This window comes from Equus caballus, chromosome 2 (genome assembly GCF_041296265.1).
Source record: "Equus caballus isolate H_3958 breed thoroughbred chromosome 2, TB-T2T, whole genome shotgun sequence".
In the NCBI taxonomy this organism is placed as follows: Eukaryota; Metazoa; Chordata; class Mammalia; order Perissodactyla; family Equidae; genus Equus; species Equus caballus.
Genome location: NC_091685.1, coordinates 36,613,620 through 36,633,685, shown reverse-complemented (window position 1 = coordinate 36,633,685; position 20,066 = coordinate 36,613,620). Strand labels below are relative to the sequence as shown.

The 20,066-nt window shown below is 62.2% G+C and overlaps 1 protein-coding gene across 9 annotated transcripts; it reads right to left on the bottom strand.

The window, feature by feature from the left end:
• Positions 1 to 209: 209 nt before the first annotated feature.
• Positions 210 to 20,066, bottom strand: ATP13A2 (ATPase cation transporting 13A2). Of its 9 annotated transcripts, none has more exons than XM_070260869.1 (29): positions 19,860 to 20,066; positions 12,928 to 13,022; positions 12,628 to 12,810; positions 12,251 to 12,309; positions 12,018 to 12,132; positions 11,661 to 11,740; positions 10,343 to 10,420; positions 10,078 to 10,147; positions 9,092 to 9,226; positions 8,936 to 9,002; positions 8,730 to 8,861; positions 7,982 to 8,137; positions 7,356 to 7,466; positions 7,225 to 7,271; positions 6,950 to 7,138; positions 5,548 to 5,754; positions 4,973 to 5,068; positions 4,729 to 4,888; positions 4,500 to 4,620; positions 4,235 to 4,359; positions 3,375 to 3,535; positions 3,134 to 3,250; positions 2,938 to 3,017; positions 2,466 to 2,618; positions 2,281 to 2,377; positions 1,232 to 1,455; positions 996 to 1,147; positions 717 to 886; positions 210 to 625 (listed from the first exon to the last, which is right to left on the bottom strand). In XM_070260869.1, the coding sequence occupies exons 1-29, from the start codon at positions 19,888 to 19,890 to the stop codon at positions 494 to 496; spliced, it is 3,543 nt and encodes a 1,180-aa protein (XP_070116970.1). In that variant the 5' UTR covers positions 19,891 to 20,066; the 3' UTR covers positions 210 to 493. The 9 variants fall into 9 exon arrangements, with proteins under 9 accessions (XP_070116970.1, XP_070116971.1, XP_070116972.1 ...); XM_070260870.1 differs by having other exon boundaries at positions 11,661 to 11,737; XM_070260871.1 differs by having other exon boundaries at positions 11,661 to 11,710.

Below are 20,066 nucleotides of genomic sequence, written 5' to 3'. Positions count from 1 at the left end.
ATGACTTGACGATGCACATAAAATGCTTCACAGAGCGCCAGGCACATCTCACCCGGAAACATCCTTACCGTCGGATGAGGAAATGGAGGCCGGGGGGAGTTGTGCAGCGTGATCTGAGAAGTCAGGGGGTGCCGGGAGCAGACACATGCCAGGGGCTGCCAGCCAGGCACCCGGGTCCGTGGTGCCAGGTAGGAGACAGGTGCGTTGGAGCCAGGAAAATATCATGACTTTATTAGCTACACTGACAGCAGCGCTGAGGGGGTTGGTGGCTGCTGTCGCTGCGTGGGATGGTCCGAGGTGGGGGACCACACTAGTTAGCATTTCCCCAGGTGGGGGCAGGGAAGGCTGGGCCGGGCAGACGTGGGACAGGAGTGTGACAACCGCCAACCTCGGGGCTGCAGGAGTGACGGCGGTGGTGTCTCTGGAGACGGGTCCCAGTCGGTGGCTCAGAGGCAGGGAGATCCAGCATCCAGCATGCCGGATGGGGCCTGCATTACCTCCCGGGCCCGGGCGGCGGCCACGGCTGCTCAGCCAGCTCCTGCTCCAGCTGCTTGAAGCGCTTCTTAGAGGCCCGTTTGGGCCGGAGCCGCAGCAGGCAGCCCGGGAGGCACTGGTCCAGCACACTCTGCAGAGGACAGGGAGGGTGCGAAGGGACAGCTGTGGCCGAGGCCCACCCCCAGAGCCCCCCTCCAGTCCCGACCTGGGGCGAGCCCCACCTCCAGCATGAAGGCCCCCACGAAGTTGAAGGCGACCAGGGCCAGCAGCAGCAGCTTGAAGCAGGTGTCGGCAATGTTCCTCAGTGCCAGCGGCCCCTGCAGGAGGCCGGGGACCAGGAGGAGGCCCACCAGGATGGAGCTCAAGAGCGCCAGGGCCACCAGGAAGGGCACTGGGGGTGGAGGACTCCGTCAGGCCAGGGAGCCCCTGAACACACACACACGTGCCACACCAGCCCCCAGCCTCCCTCCACCCGCACCAGCCCCACCACGCGGCAGCACCGTTGGTGTAGATCGGCCGGCGGAAGGGCGCCCCCTTGGACACGGCCGCGGCCAGGATGAGGTACTGGAAGCTGGACAGAGAGAAGACCACTGTGTTCTCATAGTTGGGCAGGTTGTCCGGCGCGGGCACTGTCCTGTTCAGTGGCACGAACCTGGGGGCACGGGGATCGGGGGTCAGGGAACGAGCGTGGAGAGGACGGGGCGGGCTGGGATTTGGGGGTGTGCTTCCTCCTCACCAGGGCTGGCCTACGGTCAGGAAGTAGCCCCCCAGCTGCACACTGGCCACCAGGGCCACCTGCAGCAGCAGGCTGCCCAGCACGGGCACGCTGAGAAGTGCCCCCGGCGGCCGCGCCCGCCCCAGCTCCAGCGCTGGCCCCGTACGGCTCATGAGCACCGCCACCGTGGTGGTGATGACCAGGTCGATGGTCAGGAACTGCAGGTCGCCCAGGTTGGTGTTGATCTGCAGGCAGGGGGCGGAGGGCAGAGGGGAACCTGAGACGTGGCTTAGCCCAGCCCCAGCCCCAGGGCAGCCCCTCGTCTGACAGGGGAGGTACCAGTCCTGCCTGTTAGGGTCCGATGGGGAAGGTATCCTTGCCCTCCAAGCTGATGGTGGGGGCAGCAGCCTCCTGCCCCTGGGGAAGCCCCAGTCTGAGGGAAGAGACACTGCACTGCCTTCAGGGAGTCCCTCTCCCACTCTGAGCTGACCCTGGGAGCCCAAAATCTGCTGGGGCAGCTTCCCTGTACCCGCAGGGCACCCCCAGCCTGAAGGGGAGGCATAGGTTCTGCCGTGTGGAGCCCTCAGTTACAGGGGACACACAGCTCCTGCCCTCAGGAAACACCTGGATTCACAGGGACAAGCTCTGCACTGCCCCACAGCGTTGTCTGCGTTCAGCGGGGGCGAGAAGCACATGCTCAGAGCAGGCAGGGGAGACGCCCTCTGAGTAGGATGTGGGAGGCCAGCCAAGGCCCGGGAAGGCAAGTGGGGAAGTGGGTGGACCCGTGGGAGCGGGGCACAGGCCTGGGCTCTATCCCACTCGTGCCTCCACCTCCTTCACTCCCACCCGGGCTCTGCCTCAGTCTCCCCTGCAGACAGGGAGCTCCCGAAGGACAGCTGCTCCCGTTTCTGAGGACCTACTGTGCACCAGGCTCTGTGCTCAGCACGTGGCAGAGCAGGCTTTGAGGCCGCACCAGCTATTCCTGAACCTGCCGGGTCCCTAGCCACACTGCCGGATGCCCTTGCCCTGGCCGGGCACGGGGCCTGCTCTCCGCCCCTGCAGACACTCACCGTGTAGAGAAGCAGGACGGAGATGAACTGAGTCAGGCTGTACAGGGCCATGTACTTGAAGACGCTGAAGGACGTGTCGAGCGAACAGCGGCCCTCCCTGGAGAGCAGGCTTGGGGTGTCAGGGGGCCCAGCCTGGCTGACGGGCCCTGCTGAATCCCTGCCCGCCAGCCCGCTGCCCATCTCACCTGATGACCATGGGCACACACTCGATGCTGGCCACACTGGAGGTGAAGGACGAGACCACGGAGGCCTCGGCCTGGGAGAGTGAGATGCCCACGTCAGCCGCCTTCAGGGCCCCACAGTCGTTGGCACCATCCCCACACATGCCCACGCAGTACCTGACAGAGAGGGACGGGCGGGCGTGGCCCGTGCTCACACGCTGGCGCTGAGCCTGCGAGGCGCCTCCCCATCTGTGAAATGACCCCGCCTGCCTCACGGGCCTGCTGGCAGAACCAGGGATGGCCAGATCCCCACTGCCCACAGGGTGCCTGGTACGCATGGTGGCTGAGTGGGTGCAATGACTACTTTGAGCCTGACAGATCTAGAGAGGCTGCTGGGGTTCCCTGTGAGGCTGACGGCTCTCTAATACCTGAGGTGGGAGGCAGGGCCTTAGGGACCAGCTTGTCCCCCATAGGCCGCTCACCCACATGCACTCACTGAAGCTTCTGCAGCTCGCACACCAGCTCTGTCTTCTGCTCAGGGGCCATTCGGGCAAAGACGGTGCCCTGGACCAGGACCTGGGAGCACAGGGGAGGAGCTGAGGCGGCCACAGGGTGGGGCTGGGAGAGCCAAGAGGAGGGAGCAGAGCAGGCGGAGGCAGGGGCTGACCAGGGAGGCTCGGGGACAGCCCTACCTTGGGCAGCAGCCTGGGGAAGTGCTTCATAAGGACACCAAAGGTGGACCCGCTGAGGGCCAGGTGGCTGGATCGGGGGTCTGGCTCCACGATGTAGCTTGCAGCCTGGTCAGGATCCTGGGGGCCCAGGAAGCTCGGCTCAGCTCCCCCTGCCCACCCCGGAAAGCTGGGGCCTGGGTCAGGGGACATGGGGGTGGGGTCACCAGTGGGGTGTGTGGCTGGAACTCTGGGTCAGCCTCACCTTAGCCCCGTTCTCGGCTGTGGAGGGTTCCACTGGTAGGAGCTCGAGGGAGGCGGGCTGGCCTCGCTCAGGGGGGGTGGCGTGGACAATGACCAGACGCTCCTGGGGGCCCACCATGCCACAGCCCCGGGCCACAGTGACCGCTGTCTGCAGGTTGTCCCCTGGGGAGGTTGGGGCAAGGTCAGGGTCCAGCTGCTATCCAAGGGGGCCATCCTCCCCTGACACTTATAGACGGGAAACTGAGGCTGGACAGAATCCACCCGCCATGACTGGCTAAGTGAGCTCAGGCAGGTTATCAACATCTCTGAACCTCGGCTTTCCTGTTCACAAAATTAGGCATTGAAGGTCTTAGGAGAAACGGGCCTGGGTTTGAGTTCCACACGTGCTGCTCAGTGCTGTGAGACGTCAGTGCAAAGCATGTGGGGGGGAGGGCCGGGAGGACAAGGACACCTCCTGACCTCCTCCATGTCACCCTGGCTAGAATCTTTCTTTTCTTGCTCCATGAAATTGTCACAACTTTTGAGGCTGACATAATTGCTCCTATTCCTCAAAGGTGGAAACTGGAACTTAGGGAGGTCACCCAGCAGGTGAGTCGCTGGGCTGGCACCCAGGCTGTCCAATGCCACTGAGGGCTCTTTGGAAGTGACTGTACGCCTTCGAGTCTCGCCTTCCTCATCTGTCAAACGAGGCAACCAGTACCACTTGGGAGGCATGGTGTGGAGATCCGTGAATGTCTGAAGAGGACCTGGCCTGAAGCAGGGGCCCAAGGAGAGGCCCCAGGAAGGGATGCTGGGTACCCTTCTCTCTGCCCTGGACGGTTTGCCCAGATTCTGCCCTCCCAACCCAGGCCCTGCTGGCACCTGTCACCATGACGGTGCGGATGCGGGTCCTCCGCAGAGCCTGGATAACGGGTGTCGTCTGTGGTTTGAGCAGGTTCCTCATGACCAGCAGCCCCAGAAGGCTCAGATCCTGCTCCACGGTATCCCTGGCGGGTGGGCAGAACGAGGTCAGAGGTCAGGCAGTGGCCAGGGCATCTTCCCCGGGCTCTGCCTGCATGAGGGCCTCCGTCTGCCCATGCCTGGGCCTGCGGCTCAGCCCCTGGGTGGGGACAGCGGACGGGCCCACCTCGTCAGTTGCTGAGCTGCTTCCAGGCTGGGTGCGATGGGCAGTGGCTTGCTAGCGAGGGCCACCACGCGGTAGCCGGCAGCTGTGTAGCTCTGCAGCATCTGGGTGAAGTCGGTGGGCACTGCCAGGGAGAGGCAGGTGTCAGTGGGATGAGGTGGGGGCAGGGGCTGGGTTCCCACCCCATTCTGTGCCAGTGCTGACCAGCAGACTCAGGGGCCCCCCCGTTCACCTGTGGCGGGGTTGCAGAGGCCCGCCACCAGCTCCGGGGAGCCTTTGACGTAGGCCTCAGGCTGAGCGGCCCCCGGCCAGGCCACTACCACGTTCATGCGCTGCAGGGCTGACGAGAAGGGAAAGCGGCCGAGGATGCTGAGCGGCACTGGGGGCTCCTCCTGCAGGTGAGAGGGGCAGCTGAGGGGCTGGCCTGTGAAGCCCACTCCTCCCACCCCACACCCCCAGGCACACCTTAAGCTCACCGTGCCCTGCAGCTGGGGCTCCCGAAGAGGGGGTCTCATTACCGCCAAGACCTGGGTCCCAAACACCGAGTCTGCAGCTGGCCCCTCCTCCAGGACCTGGGAGGCAGGCAAAGAAGGTTGGCCTCCGAGTGGCTGGTGCCGGCTGGGCCTGGGGCAGCCAATCCTTGGCCCATGGAGAGAGGCAGCAGGAGAGACTCAAGTGAGACTCATGGAAGACTTCGTTCCTGGGAGACCAGATCGAACAAAAGGCCAGAACACGGGCTTTGGAGTCGGGTGGACCCAAGATCAAACTCTGGCTTTGCCACTTACAAGCTGCGTGGGCAAGTTAGTCCACCTCCCGCAGCCTGTTTCCTCCCTGTGAAGCAGGTTTTAAGCTTCCTTCCTGGGCTATGGGGAGGAGAACGTGAGGCCAGGGATGTGCAGCCAAGTGCTGGCACACAGTAGGTGCTCAGCACGTGGCCCTGGCCAACGTTATTGCTGACGGTGGGCATGACAGAAACCACCCTGGACATCCTAGGATGAAGTCAGGGCCCTGCTGCCCAGAGGCAGGCGGCTGACCTGCTCGGCCTCCTCACCCAGCCAGTAGATTCCACCATCTTGAGGTCCATGGGGTCGCCCACTGGGGTGTCCTGGAGCCGGCTGAGGGCATGGCAGGTGGCCAGTGCTCGGAGCAGGGGGCCCGTGGGCAGGCGGTGGGGCTCTGGGACCAGGGGCAGGAACGCCTGCCCCTTCAGGGGCACCACCCCCATCACATCCAAGCTGTCCTCAGTGAGGGTGCCTGTCTGCGGGGGACAAGGGGGCGGGCCAGGGATAAGTCCGGGGTGAGCCGCGCCCTGCTGAGTTGGGTGCACACACGTCAGGCCAGGCGGGTCCCCTGGGAACCCCAGGAGCCAGAGCTGGAGTCAGAAGAGGCCCTCTCTTGCCTCCAGACCCTCGCACACGTGGGTCCCCCTGCCAGGGTCGCCCTCCCCAACCCCCACTGTTCCTTTGGCTGGCATCACTTTCACCAGGAAGTCTTCTCCTTTAACCCTACAGCTGGGCCAGGTGGTCCTGGCTTTGGGCTCCCACCCTCGGCCTCTTTGCTTCCCCTCCATTTGTTCACTGCGGCACCAGGAAGACGGCCTGGCCACGCACAGTGCTCAGTGTACTTACTGAATGACTGAGTGAATGAATGCAGGAGTGAACGAACACCTGCATTTCCCACACTGTATCCCAACCGCCCAGTTACACACCCGGCTCCTTTGCTGGCCTGGGAGCTCTCTGAATCTGATCACGCCCCACCCTTTCAGTTAAAAAACTCTCCGTGGCCCCCAGTGCCCTCAGAGTAATGTCCACACTCCTCACCAGAGCCCGCCAGCCTCTGCCCGATCAGGGCCCTGCGCGGCTCGTCCCGCCCCTCCTCCCCACTGCTCCCCAGGCCCCAGGCACACAGTCTGCTCCTCCAAGGAGCCACAAGCCACGCTGCTTGTTCCCCTCCATCCCGCTGGCCCTCCCCACGTCTCAGTGTGGCCCACCGCTCCCTGAGGTCACCCAGGGACCTGCTCAGAGGGGCCTTCCAGGACTGCCCTCCCTCTAAGAGGGGACCCCCACGAACCATCTGTCATGTATCCCACTAGCTTCCTTCCTAAAACCCATTGCCACCTGTGGCTCTCTGTGCTCCCCAGGTCTTACATTCTGGTCAGGGGACATCTCTGTGTGGGGCACTACTGTGTTAAGAGCAGCACTGGGCACACAGTAGGCCCTCAGTGGTTCTCAAACAAATGAATAAATGATTTAAGACATCTCATCTCCCAGACCATGAACTTGACACGGACGGGAGCTAGTGGGGGGTTCCTCTGACTCTTTCCACTCCAGGACGGGACCTGGCGCCCAGCAGGCCCTCGATCAACACTGCTGAATCAAGAATGCAGGTGTGGAGGCCTGGCCATGGTGCCCCTGCCCCCCAGCCCTGAGCCAGCCACACCCTGTGGTCCCCACCTTGTCGAAACACACCAGCCGGAGCTTGCCACCCAGGTTGATGCGCAGCGGGTGGATGCAGAAGATGCCCTGGCTCCGTAGCCGGCTCTGGGCGTACAGCGTGCACACAGTCATGGCGGCCGGCAGGGTGGGCGGCACCACCACTGTCACCAGGTCCAGAGCCCGGATCACAATCTCATGCAGAGGCACCTGGCAGGAGGCCCCATGAATGCCAAGGCCAGGCTGGGTGGGCCCTGGACCTCCCTGGCGGCCTCCACCCGGCCCCCAAGGCTTACCTGGTTGCGGTGTAGGATGAAGATGCTGTAGATGGTGCCGAAGAAAGCTGAGGGGACAGCAAGGGACTCAGCGGGATTTGGCATGGGGCCCCAGGAGCCACTGGCAGAGTGGAGTGCAGGGCGACACTCACCCAGGACAGAGAGGGCAGCCAGAAACTTCATGCTGTGTTTGTAGAACTTGAAGTTGATGGGCCGGGGATGCAAGATGGAGCTCACTAGGCCCCCCTTAGCCGTGCAGAACCCTGGGAGGAGATGGGGAAACTGAGGCAGGGGAAGCCAAGGGTCAGGATGGTCTCCCCAAGCCCTACCCCACCCGCACCTCTGGAGTTGTAAGACATCATGCTCCCGGGGTTAGCAATCGCCAGTTTGGGGTCATGCAAGATGGTCTCTAGGCCTTGCCCAGCCCTCATTGGGTTTGGTAAAAACTGAATTAGTGGATAGCATCTGCAAATTGGGTGCTTTCACTTAAAAATCCAGATATGTGGCTTTTGCTGAAAAAGTCAGATCTGGTGACCCTGGGTCCTATTCCCATGTGGCAAGAACCTGCTGGAGTTGTGCAGTGCTGCTCCCTCCCAAGGGGTGGGCTCCTTCCTGCTCGCCCCATCCCTGCCCCCTCCAGCCTACCCCGGTCTGGGGTGGGACTCGCCCAAAGTCTCACAGCGGGGCAAGGCAGAGATGGCCCCGCCCGGCCCCACCCCGCGTCCCCTCTCCTCTAGGTGCTGGGCACAGCACCCCTCCCCACTTCCCCGACTCCCACCTGTCCGGGTCACCACCGCCAGGACTTGGGGTCCTACAAAGGCGCGGGCCTGCAAGACGAGGGTCCCGCAGAAGAGTGTGTGCCGCCGGTGGGTCTCTGGGCAGTAGGGCCCCGGCCCCTCCGGCAGGGCCGTCTTCAGCACTGGAACGCTCTCCCCTGGGAGGGACGCGGTGTGAGGCCCACAGGGGCCTCCGTGCCACTCCCTCCCACCAACAAAACCAAGCGTTCTGCACAGACTTGTTTCATAAGGTCTCATTTAATTCTTGTAACCATATGTGAGAGCTCAGTGCCCGCGTTTGACAGAGAGGGACACCGAGGCTCAGAGGGAGCAGAAGACACAAAGACACAGTGAGACAATCCTGGAGGGACGTGTGCCAGCCAGCTACCAGGAACCGTCTCTCGGGGGAGCCAGACAGAGCGTGTGTGTGCACGCATGCGCACAGTAGGGGGCACTGGGGAAGACCTCCTCCTTCGGAATTATCTTCTAACAAGCTGTGTTACTTTTACAATTCAAAGCAATGAAGGTACTGACACCAGGGGGCTTAACCTCCGCGCAGCCCTGAGCAGGCCGCCTGGCAGAGGAGCGTCTCCTACTGAGTCTGAGGGGCGGACGATTAGCAAGCGCTGAAGCCAGGAGTGTTACCTGAGAGAAAGGAAAAGAAAACTCCAACTCAAAGTGCTGGTGCAAGCCAGGCAGAGCGGGTGGGCGGCAGGGAGGCAAGCGCAGGGGGCCGCGGGCGGGGCTGACCTGTTAGGGAGCTCTCGTTGACCATGCACTCGCCAGCCACCAGGGCGGCATCGCAGGGCACCAGCCCGCCCTCCCGGGGCAGCACCAGGCAGTCTCCAGGCACCAGCTCGCTGGAGTCGACCCACTCCTCCTCTGCGGGCAAGGGGAGCCTCAGCATGGCCCGGCCTGGCCACCGCCCCCCGCCTCCCTCCCTTCGCGGCTCTCACCTCCCCCAGGCCGGCACACGCACACCCGCACGGACAGCTTGACCATGTCCCTCAGGGTCTGGCTTTGCTGTGGGCAGGGGGACAAGCGGGCAGTGGGTGGACGGAGGCCCCCTCGGGGACTTCCCTGCCCTGCCCCGTCCACTTCCCACCACCTACCTTTCTGGTCTTGTACAGCGACAGGCAGATGGAGACGGTGGAGATGAGGAGGATGCACAGGGCGTACCAGTAGTAGTGGTCGGCCAGCCACAGCCCGATGCTGAAGGCCTGGAAGCCATAGTAGGGGTTCAGTGCCTGCGGGGGAGGGGCGGGAGGCAGCATCAGGGCCGTGTGCCCAGGGCAGCCCAGCCACAGGCCAGGCCTCCCGTGCCCACAGGAGCAGAGGGCCCGGCAGCCGCCAAAGGACTAAAGCCAGGCCTTTCTCCTGGTCATCCCATCCAGACGTCCCTTGAGCCGCCAGCCTCTTGGCTCTGAAGAGACAGGGGCACGTCAGGGCCTCCTAAGCACTTCACCTGAGTGTCAGACAATGTTGATGACGATCCACAAGGTGGATGCTACCATCAGCTCCATTTTACAGGCGAAGAAACTGAGGCACAGAAGCGTTAAGTCACTTGCCTAAAACCACACAGCTCCCAAGAGGCTGACTGGCCTCCAAGACCTCTCCCTTCATGGGCGTCTGCCCCGGCTCAGAGGGCTGGGGTGTGGACCATGTGCTCTAGATGTCACTGCCCCGGTCACTGGCTTCACCTCGTCCCTGTGTGACCTTGGGCGTGCCACGTCCCCCCTCTGAAGCTCGGGTTCCTCGTGCGTGAACAGTATCCCTACTCACGGGGCTATCTGCAGAATGAAAGTATGTAATACACAGAAAGGACCCGGCCTCTGGAGCTTGGCTCCAGGCCCGCAGTGGGAGCCCAGGCCGCGTGGGTGTGCCACTTGGCCTCCAATCCCCAGCCCAGCCTGGACCAGAACCTTCAACTCCACCCCCTCAGATGACTGGGCTGGGTCTGAGATGACGCTCCACTACGGAGGACAGGACAGCTGGTCCAGTCTGCCACTGTAGAGTGGCCCAGAAAAGGCAAGCCCCTGGCCAAGGTCACACAGCCCACCCAGGCCAGAGCTGGGGTGAGGCCCAGGGACAGCCCTACCTCATCCACCAGCAGCTGCGGATAGGACTTGACTGGTACGCTGATCACGTTGGGGCCGTAGATGGTCTTCCTGTAAGAGGAGTGACAGAGCCATCAGGGGGAGGGGGTTGTGACAGCTGGACTCTCAGGGGTGACAGAGCTCCCCACTTTACAGCTGGGGAAACTGAGGCCCAGAGAAGGCAGGTGACTGGAAGAAGGCCACTCCTGGAGGGGCAAGATGGGGGTCCCCAGCTCCCAGGACATCTCGGTCCAGGGCGGCACCCACCTCACGGTTTGGTCATGGGGGCCGAGGCCGGAGCGGGAGTGGTGGATGTCGTCACAGGTGCGGCCATGGTCCAGCAGGCTGGGGAGGGCGGGGCCGCATGTGGGTGACGAGGCCTGAGCTCTGGTTCCCTCACCCCTTCTGGGCCACTTCCACTACTGAGCTCCCGGGAGAAAGCAGGACCCTCACTGATTCTGGGCTTAACTTTCTCCTTTTGTTCCTCTGACTGGGCTCCAAACCAGTTATTTTACGGAGGAAGGAGAAGAATGAGTGATGATAACATTCACAGTGACAACAGCAGCTATTATCTAGTGACGCCGAGTGCTGTTTACAATGGTGATGCCTCAGGGAAGTCACCTAACCTGTCTGTGCCCGTTTCCTCATCTGCAGAATCGGGGTGGGGACAGCCCCTGCCTCGCAGGACTCAGTGGATGGAAGGAGACAGGCCCACAAAGTGCATGGCGGTGCCCAGCACCCACTAAGCCACAAACAAGTCAGAGACTTTTTGCCCTTCTTACACAGCCGAGGCTGCTGGTGCCACCCCCACGGCCCCTTGGCACTCACCTGTGCACGATGCCACAGCTTACGGCCAACACCTGGCTCTAGCAGGGGCCTTCTCCTGGCTGGGTGAGTGCGCTCTGCCCAAGAGCCAGGAAGGCCGGCAGCGCGGAAGCTCGAGTCCCCGGGAGCAGCCCGCAACCAACAGTGGTAGGCAGGTATGGACAGGTGCCCTGGCCTCCGCACTCCCTGGTGAGGGCGCCCCAAGGTGCGGGCTCTACAATTGCTCAGGGAGATCCCCAAGGGGGCTGAGCGCCAGGTGCCCTGACACCCCCACTGGCTGCCTTCCTCTCCCTGCCTCACTTCCCCAGTGTTTCCTGGGATCACCTTCCACACCATCTCCCCTTGAATCCTTGTCTTGGGGTCTGCTTCTTGGGGCTCAAACTGAAACGTGTCATGAGCTCATATTTATGAAACGCTTAGCAGGTGGCAGGGCAGGGACAGGACCCCAAAAAGATGGTCCGAGGCCAGAGCCTATGGTCTGATTCACAGCGGCGTTACCACTTGGCCAGAGCTGCGCTGAGCCTGACACGAAGCTTGGACACTTCACCCTCAAAATAAGCCGGGGAGGCAGGGATTCCCTTCCTATTTACAGAGACCCCGCGGCCCGGAGAGGCTCAGTGGCTTGCCCACAGGCACAGGGGGCTGAGGCACAGAGCTGAGAGGGGAGCCCGGTGGGGCCACCCCTTCCGCCCGCCCCAGCACTGGCGGGAGGCAGGGTGACGGCGGGAGGCGGGGTGACGGCGCCGGCCCGGACCCCTACCTGACTTGGCAGAAGGCCTGCTGGGTCTCGATCCAGACGTAGCGGCGGCCCTGAAACAGGTAGTAACGCAGCATCCGCTGCTGGGGGAGAGGAGAGGCTGGGCTGGAGGCGGCCCGGCCGGCAGGTGCAGGGACGGCAGGGGAGGGTGGGGCAGGCAGGGCCAGGGCCAGGGCCGGGGCCCAGGGATGGAGGCGGGAGAGGCTGGGAAGTGTAAAGGTCACCCAGCACCCCGGACGGTGGGGACAAGAGAACCAAATGTGCCTGGAGCATATGGGGTCCACCCCCTCGTGGTACAGAGTGTGAAACTGAGGCCCAGAGAGGGGCAAGGACCTGTCCAGAACCCAGCCGTCCACTCACCGCCTCTTCGTTCCTGTGGAGCTGGGCGGTGTCCTTCCATGCGCCCTCTGGTACTGCCCCCACGGCCGCCTGGCTCCGGCTGTCCCCTGCCTGGGCCTGGGGGGGCAGCTCCAGGCTGTGGAGGGCGTGGGGGTTACTGTGGAGCTCTGGGAGCTGCCCCAGTATCAGAGCCTTCGTGGGAGGGGGTCCGGGGGAGCAGGGGCTTCTGGGAAGGGACGATGGGGCTGCCTCACCTGTCTTCACTGATGGCCTCCGTCTGCACCTGGACAGTGTAGAGCTGCCAAGAACTATCCTGGAAGACAGAGGTGTGGACTCAGTCCTGGAAGAGACCCTGCCCCTCCCCGGCCCCTCCCCACAGGCAGGTAGCCCCTGCTGGAGGAGGCAGGGATCCAGGAAACAAGTGACTGCCCTCAGGAAGCACCTCGCCTGCCCCTTTGGCCCACTGCTCAGATGGGAAAGCTGAGGTCCAGAGAGGAGAACGACCCGCGTAAGGTTCCACAGAAGGTCAGCGGCCAGGCCAGGCTGAGCACCCAGGCGTCCTCCACCCCGAACCCTGGCCCACTGCACCCCTGTCCGGCTCCAGGCTGCCCCGGTTGGGCCCGGCCCTCACCTCTTTGTCTCTTATTTCGATGACGAGTGTTTCCGCGCGGGCCAGGTTGCATGGCTGGAGCCGCAGCCGCACCCCCCACACGGGCTTCCAGCGGAACAGCAGCAAAGGGATCCCCGCCATCATCCAGACCACGGCGTGATAGCCGATGACCCTCCACGGACTGCCACAGTAGCCGCTGAGCCTCTGCGGACGCAGGCAAGGGGCCGGGTGGGCGAGGGGCAGGGAGGAAGGAGAGACCGAGGGCGGGGCGGCCGGGTACCAGTCCCACCTGGAGTGTCCCTGCCCCTCCCTGCCACGCACCACGGATGAAACTGAGGAGCTGAGGGGATCGACAGACGTCTCTATCGTCAGGGTCCCATAGCCGGCCGGCGTGTTGCCCACGAGAGGGCTGCTGTCTGCAGACAAGGGGAGAAAGGCCATTCGCGGGGCTCCTCCTCCCCTTTCTTTGAGTGTAACAAGCATCGCCATTCACAAGCTGGTCTGATAAACCCGGTAACGCGAGTCCTCCCGGCTCTGTGACCTGGTGGTCCCGTCGCCTCTCACTCAGGGTCTTGTTTCCTTGTGCATCTGGCCATTTCTGGCTGGGTCTGGGCCCAGAATTGGGGGACAGCCCGGTGAGCACCCGAAGCTTCTAGAACACCCACACATCCAGCCAGTGGATTCCTGTGTCCCACATCTCCATCCGGGCCCCACCTGAGGGCAGGGGTCCCGGCTGCTCCTCCTCGTTCAATGCCCCTGCCCAGCACAGGCCTGGCAGCGAGGAGATGCTGAGAAGCCGAGTCTGGACTCAGAGAGGTTGGGCCCATCCTGAGGGCAGCCAGCAAAGGGGCAGCCCCCTCCAAAGGTGAAATGAGGGGGACCCAGCCACTGAGAGTGGGCCGGAGAGGAGGGGTGAGCCGAGCACACCCCCAGGCCTGAAGAGCGAGGTGGCTCCTGTCTGGGCCTGGCTGAACAGTTCACAGGCTTCCTTATTTAACCCTCTGTGAGGAAGGGCCTGCTATCACCCCCATTTTACAGATAGGTAAACTGAGGCTCAGGGAATAGCTCCGGGCAGCCCCGCTGTAGCAGTTCTTTATTCTCTTGCCTCCCCCACTAGAGGGCCGTGGCCCAGCGGGGCAGGCAGGCAGAGGCGTGCTGGGGCCCTGGAGGGTTGGGGCTCCCTGCTCCCGCCCTGCGCAGCCTCTGTTGGGCTTCCTCTAACTGCGGTCCTGGGCTTCTTGGAGCATCTGTCAGACATGAAGATGTGGCCCTTCCCCAGACCTGCCGGAGCAATGGTGGCTGGGCATCTGCATGCTTCACAAGAGCCTCTGGAAAATGTGATTAAGGGTTCGGGACAGCCGGGCAGGTGTGCGGCGGGCTGCTGACGTTCTGGGCCCCACCCCCTTCCCTGAGCAGAGCCCCAGAGCCCGGCAGAGGTCTGACCTAAAAGCGTCCACCCAAAAAGCCCAGGGTGTCCCAGGAAGCGGCCACTGTCACAACATCCCCAGCCCCTTGGCTGCTCTGTCCCCAAACACTTGGGCTTCTAGAGCTTCCCGAGCCCAAGAGCAACCATAATAGTCAACGCTTCCCGAGGGCTCACTATGTGTGGGCTCTGCTCCTGGCCCTTTTTACATGGCCAACACAATAACTCTGCCACGTAAGCACAATCATTATCCCCTTTTTATAGGAGCAAATGAGGCTCAGAGAGGTTAAGTAACTTGCCCAAGATCACACAGCAAGTACATGGCAATGCCAGGATGCAGGCCCAGGCAGGCTGACTCCAGGGTGGATTTTAATCTCTCTGCTACACCACCTGGGAACACCTTGAGGACAGCCATGTGTCCCCATCAGACCAGGCAGAGTCTGTCCTCTCCTATACCAGCGCCTCCATCTCCTCTCATGACGATGGGGATAATAATCACTATGGTAATGACCACAATAAGAGCAGCCAGCATCCATTAGGCACTTCCCAGTGACGAGAGTCACTGGAAGCCTCTCCCCGAATCAGCTCACTTAACCTTCTAGCAACACGAGGAGAGCACTCTCAGGAAGGAACTGAGGATGAGAGGCGCAAAGACGCCCCAGGAAATGGGGAGCCAGGACGTCGGAGGCCAGATCCTGTGCTTCGGGGGCTCTTGTGGGCCCTTGCAGAGAACAGGGTGCTTGCCCTGCACCTCCAGAGGCCTCCTCAGCCGGGTGACTGAGCCCCACCCACAGCCAATCCCTCCGGCCACACCACCAGCCACTCGCCACTCAGAAAACAAACAGCACGAGCTCCAGGAAGAGCCCCCAACCATTGGGGACCGGCTCACAGCCGGAGGGGCAGGAGGCTGGGGGGCCTTCTTCCCTGGGGCTCAGGAGACCCCAGCTCTCTGGGGCAGCCCCGGGGAACTCCTCTGGCTCCTGGCCTGGGGGGCAGAGGAGCAGGCACTCATGACTTCGCAGGTCCTTGGCCACCTACAAGCCATAGCCCTTGCTCGTCCCTCTTGAAAAGGCTGCAGCCCCAGTTGCTACTGGAGTCCCACCTGTCTTTTTTGCCAGAGGCCCTTGCCCGCCGTGAGACAGGGTCCAGGGCGGCTAGTTTCTCCTGCCATGCGGCTGTTCTTGGGACGTCTCGGCAGCGGAAGTTTATAGGGCATTTTATAGGGCAGACAGAGGCCAGGCGCCCTTCAAAGGCTTTACATCCACCAAGGCACTGCCTCCTCACAACAACCCTATGAAGCAGGTGCTTTTATCTCTATTTTACAGATTAGGAAACTGAGGCCCAGAGAAGTGAAGGCAGTTGCCCAAAGGCCACAGAGCCAGCAAGCAGTGGGATGTGGACCCAGGCAGTCTGGCTCCAGGGTCCACGCTCTAACCATGGCCACACCACCACCACCATCGTCATTGTCGTCTCCATCAGTAATTGTGCTCCCGGCTCTCTTACAACCACGCCGGGTTTTATAAGCCGAGTGCCTTGGCCTCTCTGGGCTTCCATGTCCATCTTAGGATCATAACACTGAAGCAGCTGGCACATGGGGTGTTTGAAGTGTCTGAAGTGTGGGTAGGGCCTGGCTCCCCAGCCAAGGAGGTGTGGCTCTGCTCTGAGCCATTCCTCAGGCTCCCTTCTCTTTTCCCATCACCCAGTCTGAAAACCCACAGCTGTGTCACTGTCCCGTGTGCTCTCAAGGGCTTCACCCCGTACCTTAGACCCTCAGGCCAACAGCTCGGCCGGGGATGCAAAGACGCCTGCAGCGTGCCGAGCGGCCCTGAGACCCCCAAGTGGCTCACTTTTGCTGGTGCTGATCTGATTTCACCCTGCGACAATCTTGCAACTTCTCTACTTCACAAATGAGAAAACAGCCTCGGAGCGGCAGTCTGCCCACCAACTTGGATCGAAGCTAGAAGGGGCCTGTCTTGCTCTAAAGTCCTCTCTGCCACCTCACCCATATCCAGTGATACCCATCATGACATCAGGCCCGCATGAGGCATCGCCCATCCTGCTCACGGTTCCTGGCACGTGGCTGCGGCTCAGGAACCACTTATGGAATGAACGAACGCCTGCACATCTCGCGGACATAACAGGGCCTGGAAGCCACGGTGCTAGGAGTCTCAGTGTCCATCGCCTGCCTCTGGGTCAGTCAGCTGGCAGGTGCAGAGGAGCGAGCCTCTTCTTGAAGGGCCCTGCCAGAGCGCCTTGTGCCACCCTCGCTTTCTTGCTTCCCCCAGGATCTAACACTGTTCCCTCTGGGAGGTTCTTCCTTGTGCCTCTCACACACCTGTCATTTCACACATCAACCTTGGGAAGAAAGAAGGGAGAGGAGCAGGAGGAGGAAGTCGCAGCTGCGGAAAAGTCTAGTCTCCTGGCAGGATCAAGCCCAGGGCCCCTCCTGCAGGACACCTGTCAAAACGCTGCGATCTGCTGGTTTCGCTCTCTGCACATCTCGGCCTCCCCAGGGACGGCACAAGAAGGCCAGGCAGTGTCTCATCTCTCTGGGTACCACCACTCAGGCCAGCCCAGCGCAGGCACACGCGGGCCGTGTGGCATGAGAATACTTCCACGATGAGTGTACTCCTCTTCTGAATGGAAGCGACTGCTCTTCACGCACAACCCTCTGAGGGAGTGACTACTATTATCCCCATTCTACAGTCGGGGAAACTGAGGAACAAAGCTCTGAAGTGCCCCACCCAGGACACTTCATACAGCTTGAAAGGGAGAAGCTGGACATGAGTGGGTCCGAAGGAACACATTCCTCTTGGTTCATCTTCATGGCCACCCCAAGATAAGTATGAACTAGGATCCCCATTTAAAAGGAGGCGCAGGGGCTGGCCCCGTGGCCGAGTGGTTAAGTTCGCGCACTCTGCTGCAGGCGGCCCAGGGTTTCGTTGGTTCGAATCCTGGGCGCAGACATGGCACTGCTCATCAAACCATGCTGAGGCAGCATCCCACATGCCACAACTAGAAGGACCCACAATGATGAATATATAAGTATGTACTGGGGGGCTTTGGGGAGAAAAAGGAAGAAAATAAAATCTTTAAAAAAAAAAAAGGAGGGCCCAACAGGTTAACGTGTCTGAAATCACACAGCTATCAGTGGCCGAGACTACGAGACTAGACCTGAACCCAGCCTGACTCCTGGCCCGGGGGCAATGCTGCCAGCCGTGCAGAGCAGGGGGCTGGAGTCAAAGCCATCTGAGAACGTCTCGTTTCCTGCGGAAGCCCCGGTTTCCTGCTGGTGGCCGGGCAGCAGCCCAGGGCAGTGTGTCCTCCTCCTTCGCAGTGGTTCCCTGTGGCCAGGGGCTCTTCTCCTCTGCCCGGCTAGCAGGGTCAGGGGCAATCTTCCAGCAGCACCCCGCTCTTTGGCTCTTTGGCTCTTTGGAGAGTCTGGGGCCATCTTTCCTCAGCCTTTCCCCTCCCTCACCCTGAGTGCATTCCAGACTTTGGGGGGTGGGGAGCGAGGGGGCAGCTGGGGAAGGAGAGACCTGAACTGAGGGGTCTGCAGCTGAGAGAGGATGCTCAAGCCATGGTGGGCCCTTTGCTAAAGCCTGGGGTGTGAGTGACCTGCACAGAGATGAGATCCTTCTGGAGAGGCATGGTCTATTGGCCCCACTGGCATGGGTAGGATTTAGATCTCTAAGAAGGATGGGCCTGGGACCCTGGGGTGGGCAACATGGAGTGTGTGGTCCTTGGACCTGGGTGCTGACAGGCTTCCTCGGGGGGCTGAGGCAGGGGATTGGGAGTGGGGTGTTGTCCCCAGGACACTGACCCAGGGACTCAGGAGCCCTGGCTTCTCCCACCGCATTCATTCATTCGGCCAAGACAATACTGCCCAGAGGCCCCGGATGCGGTGGCCTCCAAGCCTTTTCCCCGACCTGGGCATCCGTCCCTGCGCAAGGGAGTCCAGCGGGAGTGGGGCATCTCCCCAGCGCCCCGCCACCGCGGGCCCCCAATTACCCTCTTGCACAAGCGCCGGTGGTTCCTCTCCCAGGGCTGCAGGAAGGCGGGGTGGGGACGGCTCTGCGCGGCGCCAGCCCCGGGCTCCGGGCCTCTCTGGGACGGGCCCGGGGGCTGACTCCTCGTGACGGGGGAGGGGGCAGGGGCGGGGATCCCCCCGGGGGCCACTCCTCTGGCCCGCGACCCCGCGGTGAGGGCGTCGCTCCCACGGCAGGTGCGACGACGGGCGGCCCGGGGTCCGCACCTGGTTCCCGGTCGGCCCGGGCTGCGCACTCACCTGCGCTCATGCCGGCTCCTCGCGCTCATCGCCGGCCCCGGCGCTGCGGCCCGTGGCCCGGGCCCAGGCGTCGCGATGCCCCGCGGCGGGGGCGCGAGGCGGGAGGCCGGGGGCGCGGGGCGCGGGGCGCGAGGCGGGGACGCGGGGCGGGAGGCCGGGGAAACCTGCAGGACCCGGCAGCTGGCGCGCCGGGGAAGGTGCCGCAGTCGGGCTCTGAGCGCCGCCAAGCCCCGCCCGGCCACTGCGGCCCCACGTCCGCCCGCCGCGCCGCGCAGGCTGCTGGGACTTGTAGTCCGAGCCCGCGTCCGCACCGCACGCGCAGGGCCGGGGCGCTCAGAGACGGACCGCAGGGTCCCCAGACAGACACGCTGACACAAAGGGGGACGCTCAGGGAATCCGACAGGATGACCTTCAGACACGTGAACACACAGACACACACTCAAAGACAGTAACCCTCAGACACACAAACACGAGTACACAGCACCCCTCGCACCCCAGACAGATTCACACAGAGAGGTGACACTTAGAGATACAGGCACAACAGCCACAGACACACACGTAGATACACCTGCAGCGAGGCCAGAGTCCTAAGACACAGTCACAACACAGTCACGCACAGAGGTGACACTTAAGAGACAACACAGACATACGCAGTGGTGCGACACTCAGAAACATAGATATAACAACTCCCCACTACACGCTCCACACGTGGAGTCAGCCCCAGCTGCATACCATAGTGGTTAAGGACTATGCATGCTAGTTTAAGCTGGCCTCCATCTGTTCCAGGCTATGTGACCTCGGACGAGTCACTTAACCTCTCTGGGCCTCGTTTCCTAACCTATAGGATAGTGATGACATTAGCTTCATAGAGTTGTTGTGAGGCTCACATGAGAAAAAGCATGTAAAGCACTTGGGACAGTGCCTGACACTTTTCCATAAATGCCCAAGAAGGAAGACACACCTGCCCAGAGACCCACATGGTCAGAGAAGCTGCACAGAGATACGTGTGGACACGGGGAGTCTCTGTGGTGATGCACAGGAGGCCTCCCAAATGCCAGAGAAATAGCAGAGGTGTAACCCAGACCCCAGAAGCCTCACAGCATGACTGCAGACACAGCTGGGACGCATGCAGGCCCCTGGGAAGGCACTGGAGACCTCATGCTTGTATGCAGCATCATCACACTGCCCATAGTGACAGGCACAGACACGGTGTCCCCTGACCCTGGGGTTGGTGGCCTCTGGACTACGGACCTCCAAAGGTGGCGGGTGAATTAGAGACCCCAGGCTCCGGGGCAAACCAGGAAAGGATCATGTTAGGGCCGAGGATAGGGCTGGGCCCGGGCATTGTCACTTATCCAGTATGAATTTATGGAGTCTCGGGCACTGCAACACTGCTCGGCATTGAAGAGGCTGCATCCTCTGAGCCATCTGGGAGGGAGCACCTGCCCCCCGGCCCATCGCCTTGGTGGGGCAGGAGGCCAGGGGAAGCTTCCTTCCAAACCACAGAGGATGTGGGAGGCCCTGCCATCTGCCTGGGGTTACCTTTGGGGAAGTGGATGTCGAGTGTGGTCATCTGGGTGGTCTGTGGGCTGGGCTGCAGTCACCTGTGGGCCAGGACAGATGGAAGAGCTTCTGTTCCGGGGCTGCCGCTCCTTTGGGGGCCCACGGGAAGGACATAATACTCCTGGCAAAAGGCTTGAGAAGTCACTAGTTTGGACTGGTTTATTCTAGAGCACAGCTTCACTTCTC

What these genes read in the sequence shown, in the direction of transcription:
- ATP13A2 (XM_070260869.1), bottom strand. Translation starts at nt 19,890, where the DNA reads ATGACCACACTCGACATCCACTTCCCCAAAG. An exon ending in CAACGAGAGCTCCCTAACAG is followed by an intron (nt 8,138 to 8,729) that starts GTCAGCCCCGCC and finishes CGTCCCTCCCAG; the next exon opens with GGGAGAGCGTTCCAGTGCTG. An exon ending in CCGGCCGATCTACACCAACG is followed by an intron (nt 887 to 995) that starts GTGCTGCCGCGT and finishes CTCCACCCCCAG; the next exon opens with TGCCCTTCCTGGTGGCCCTG.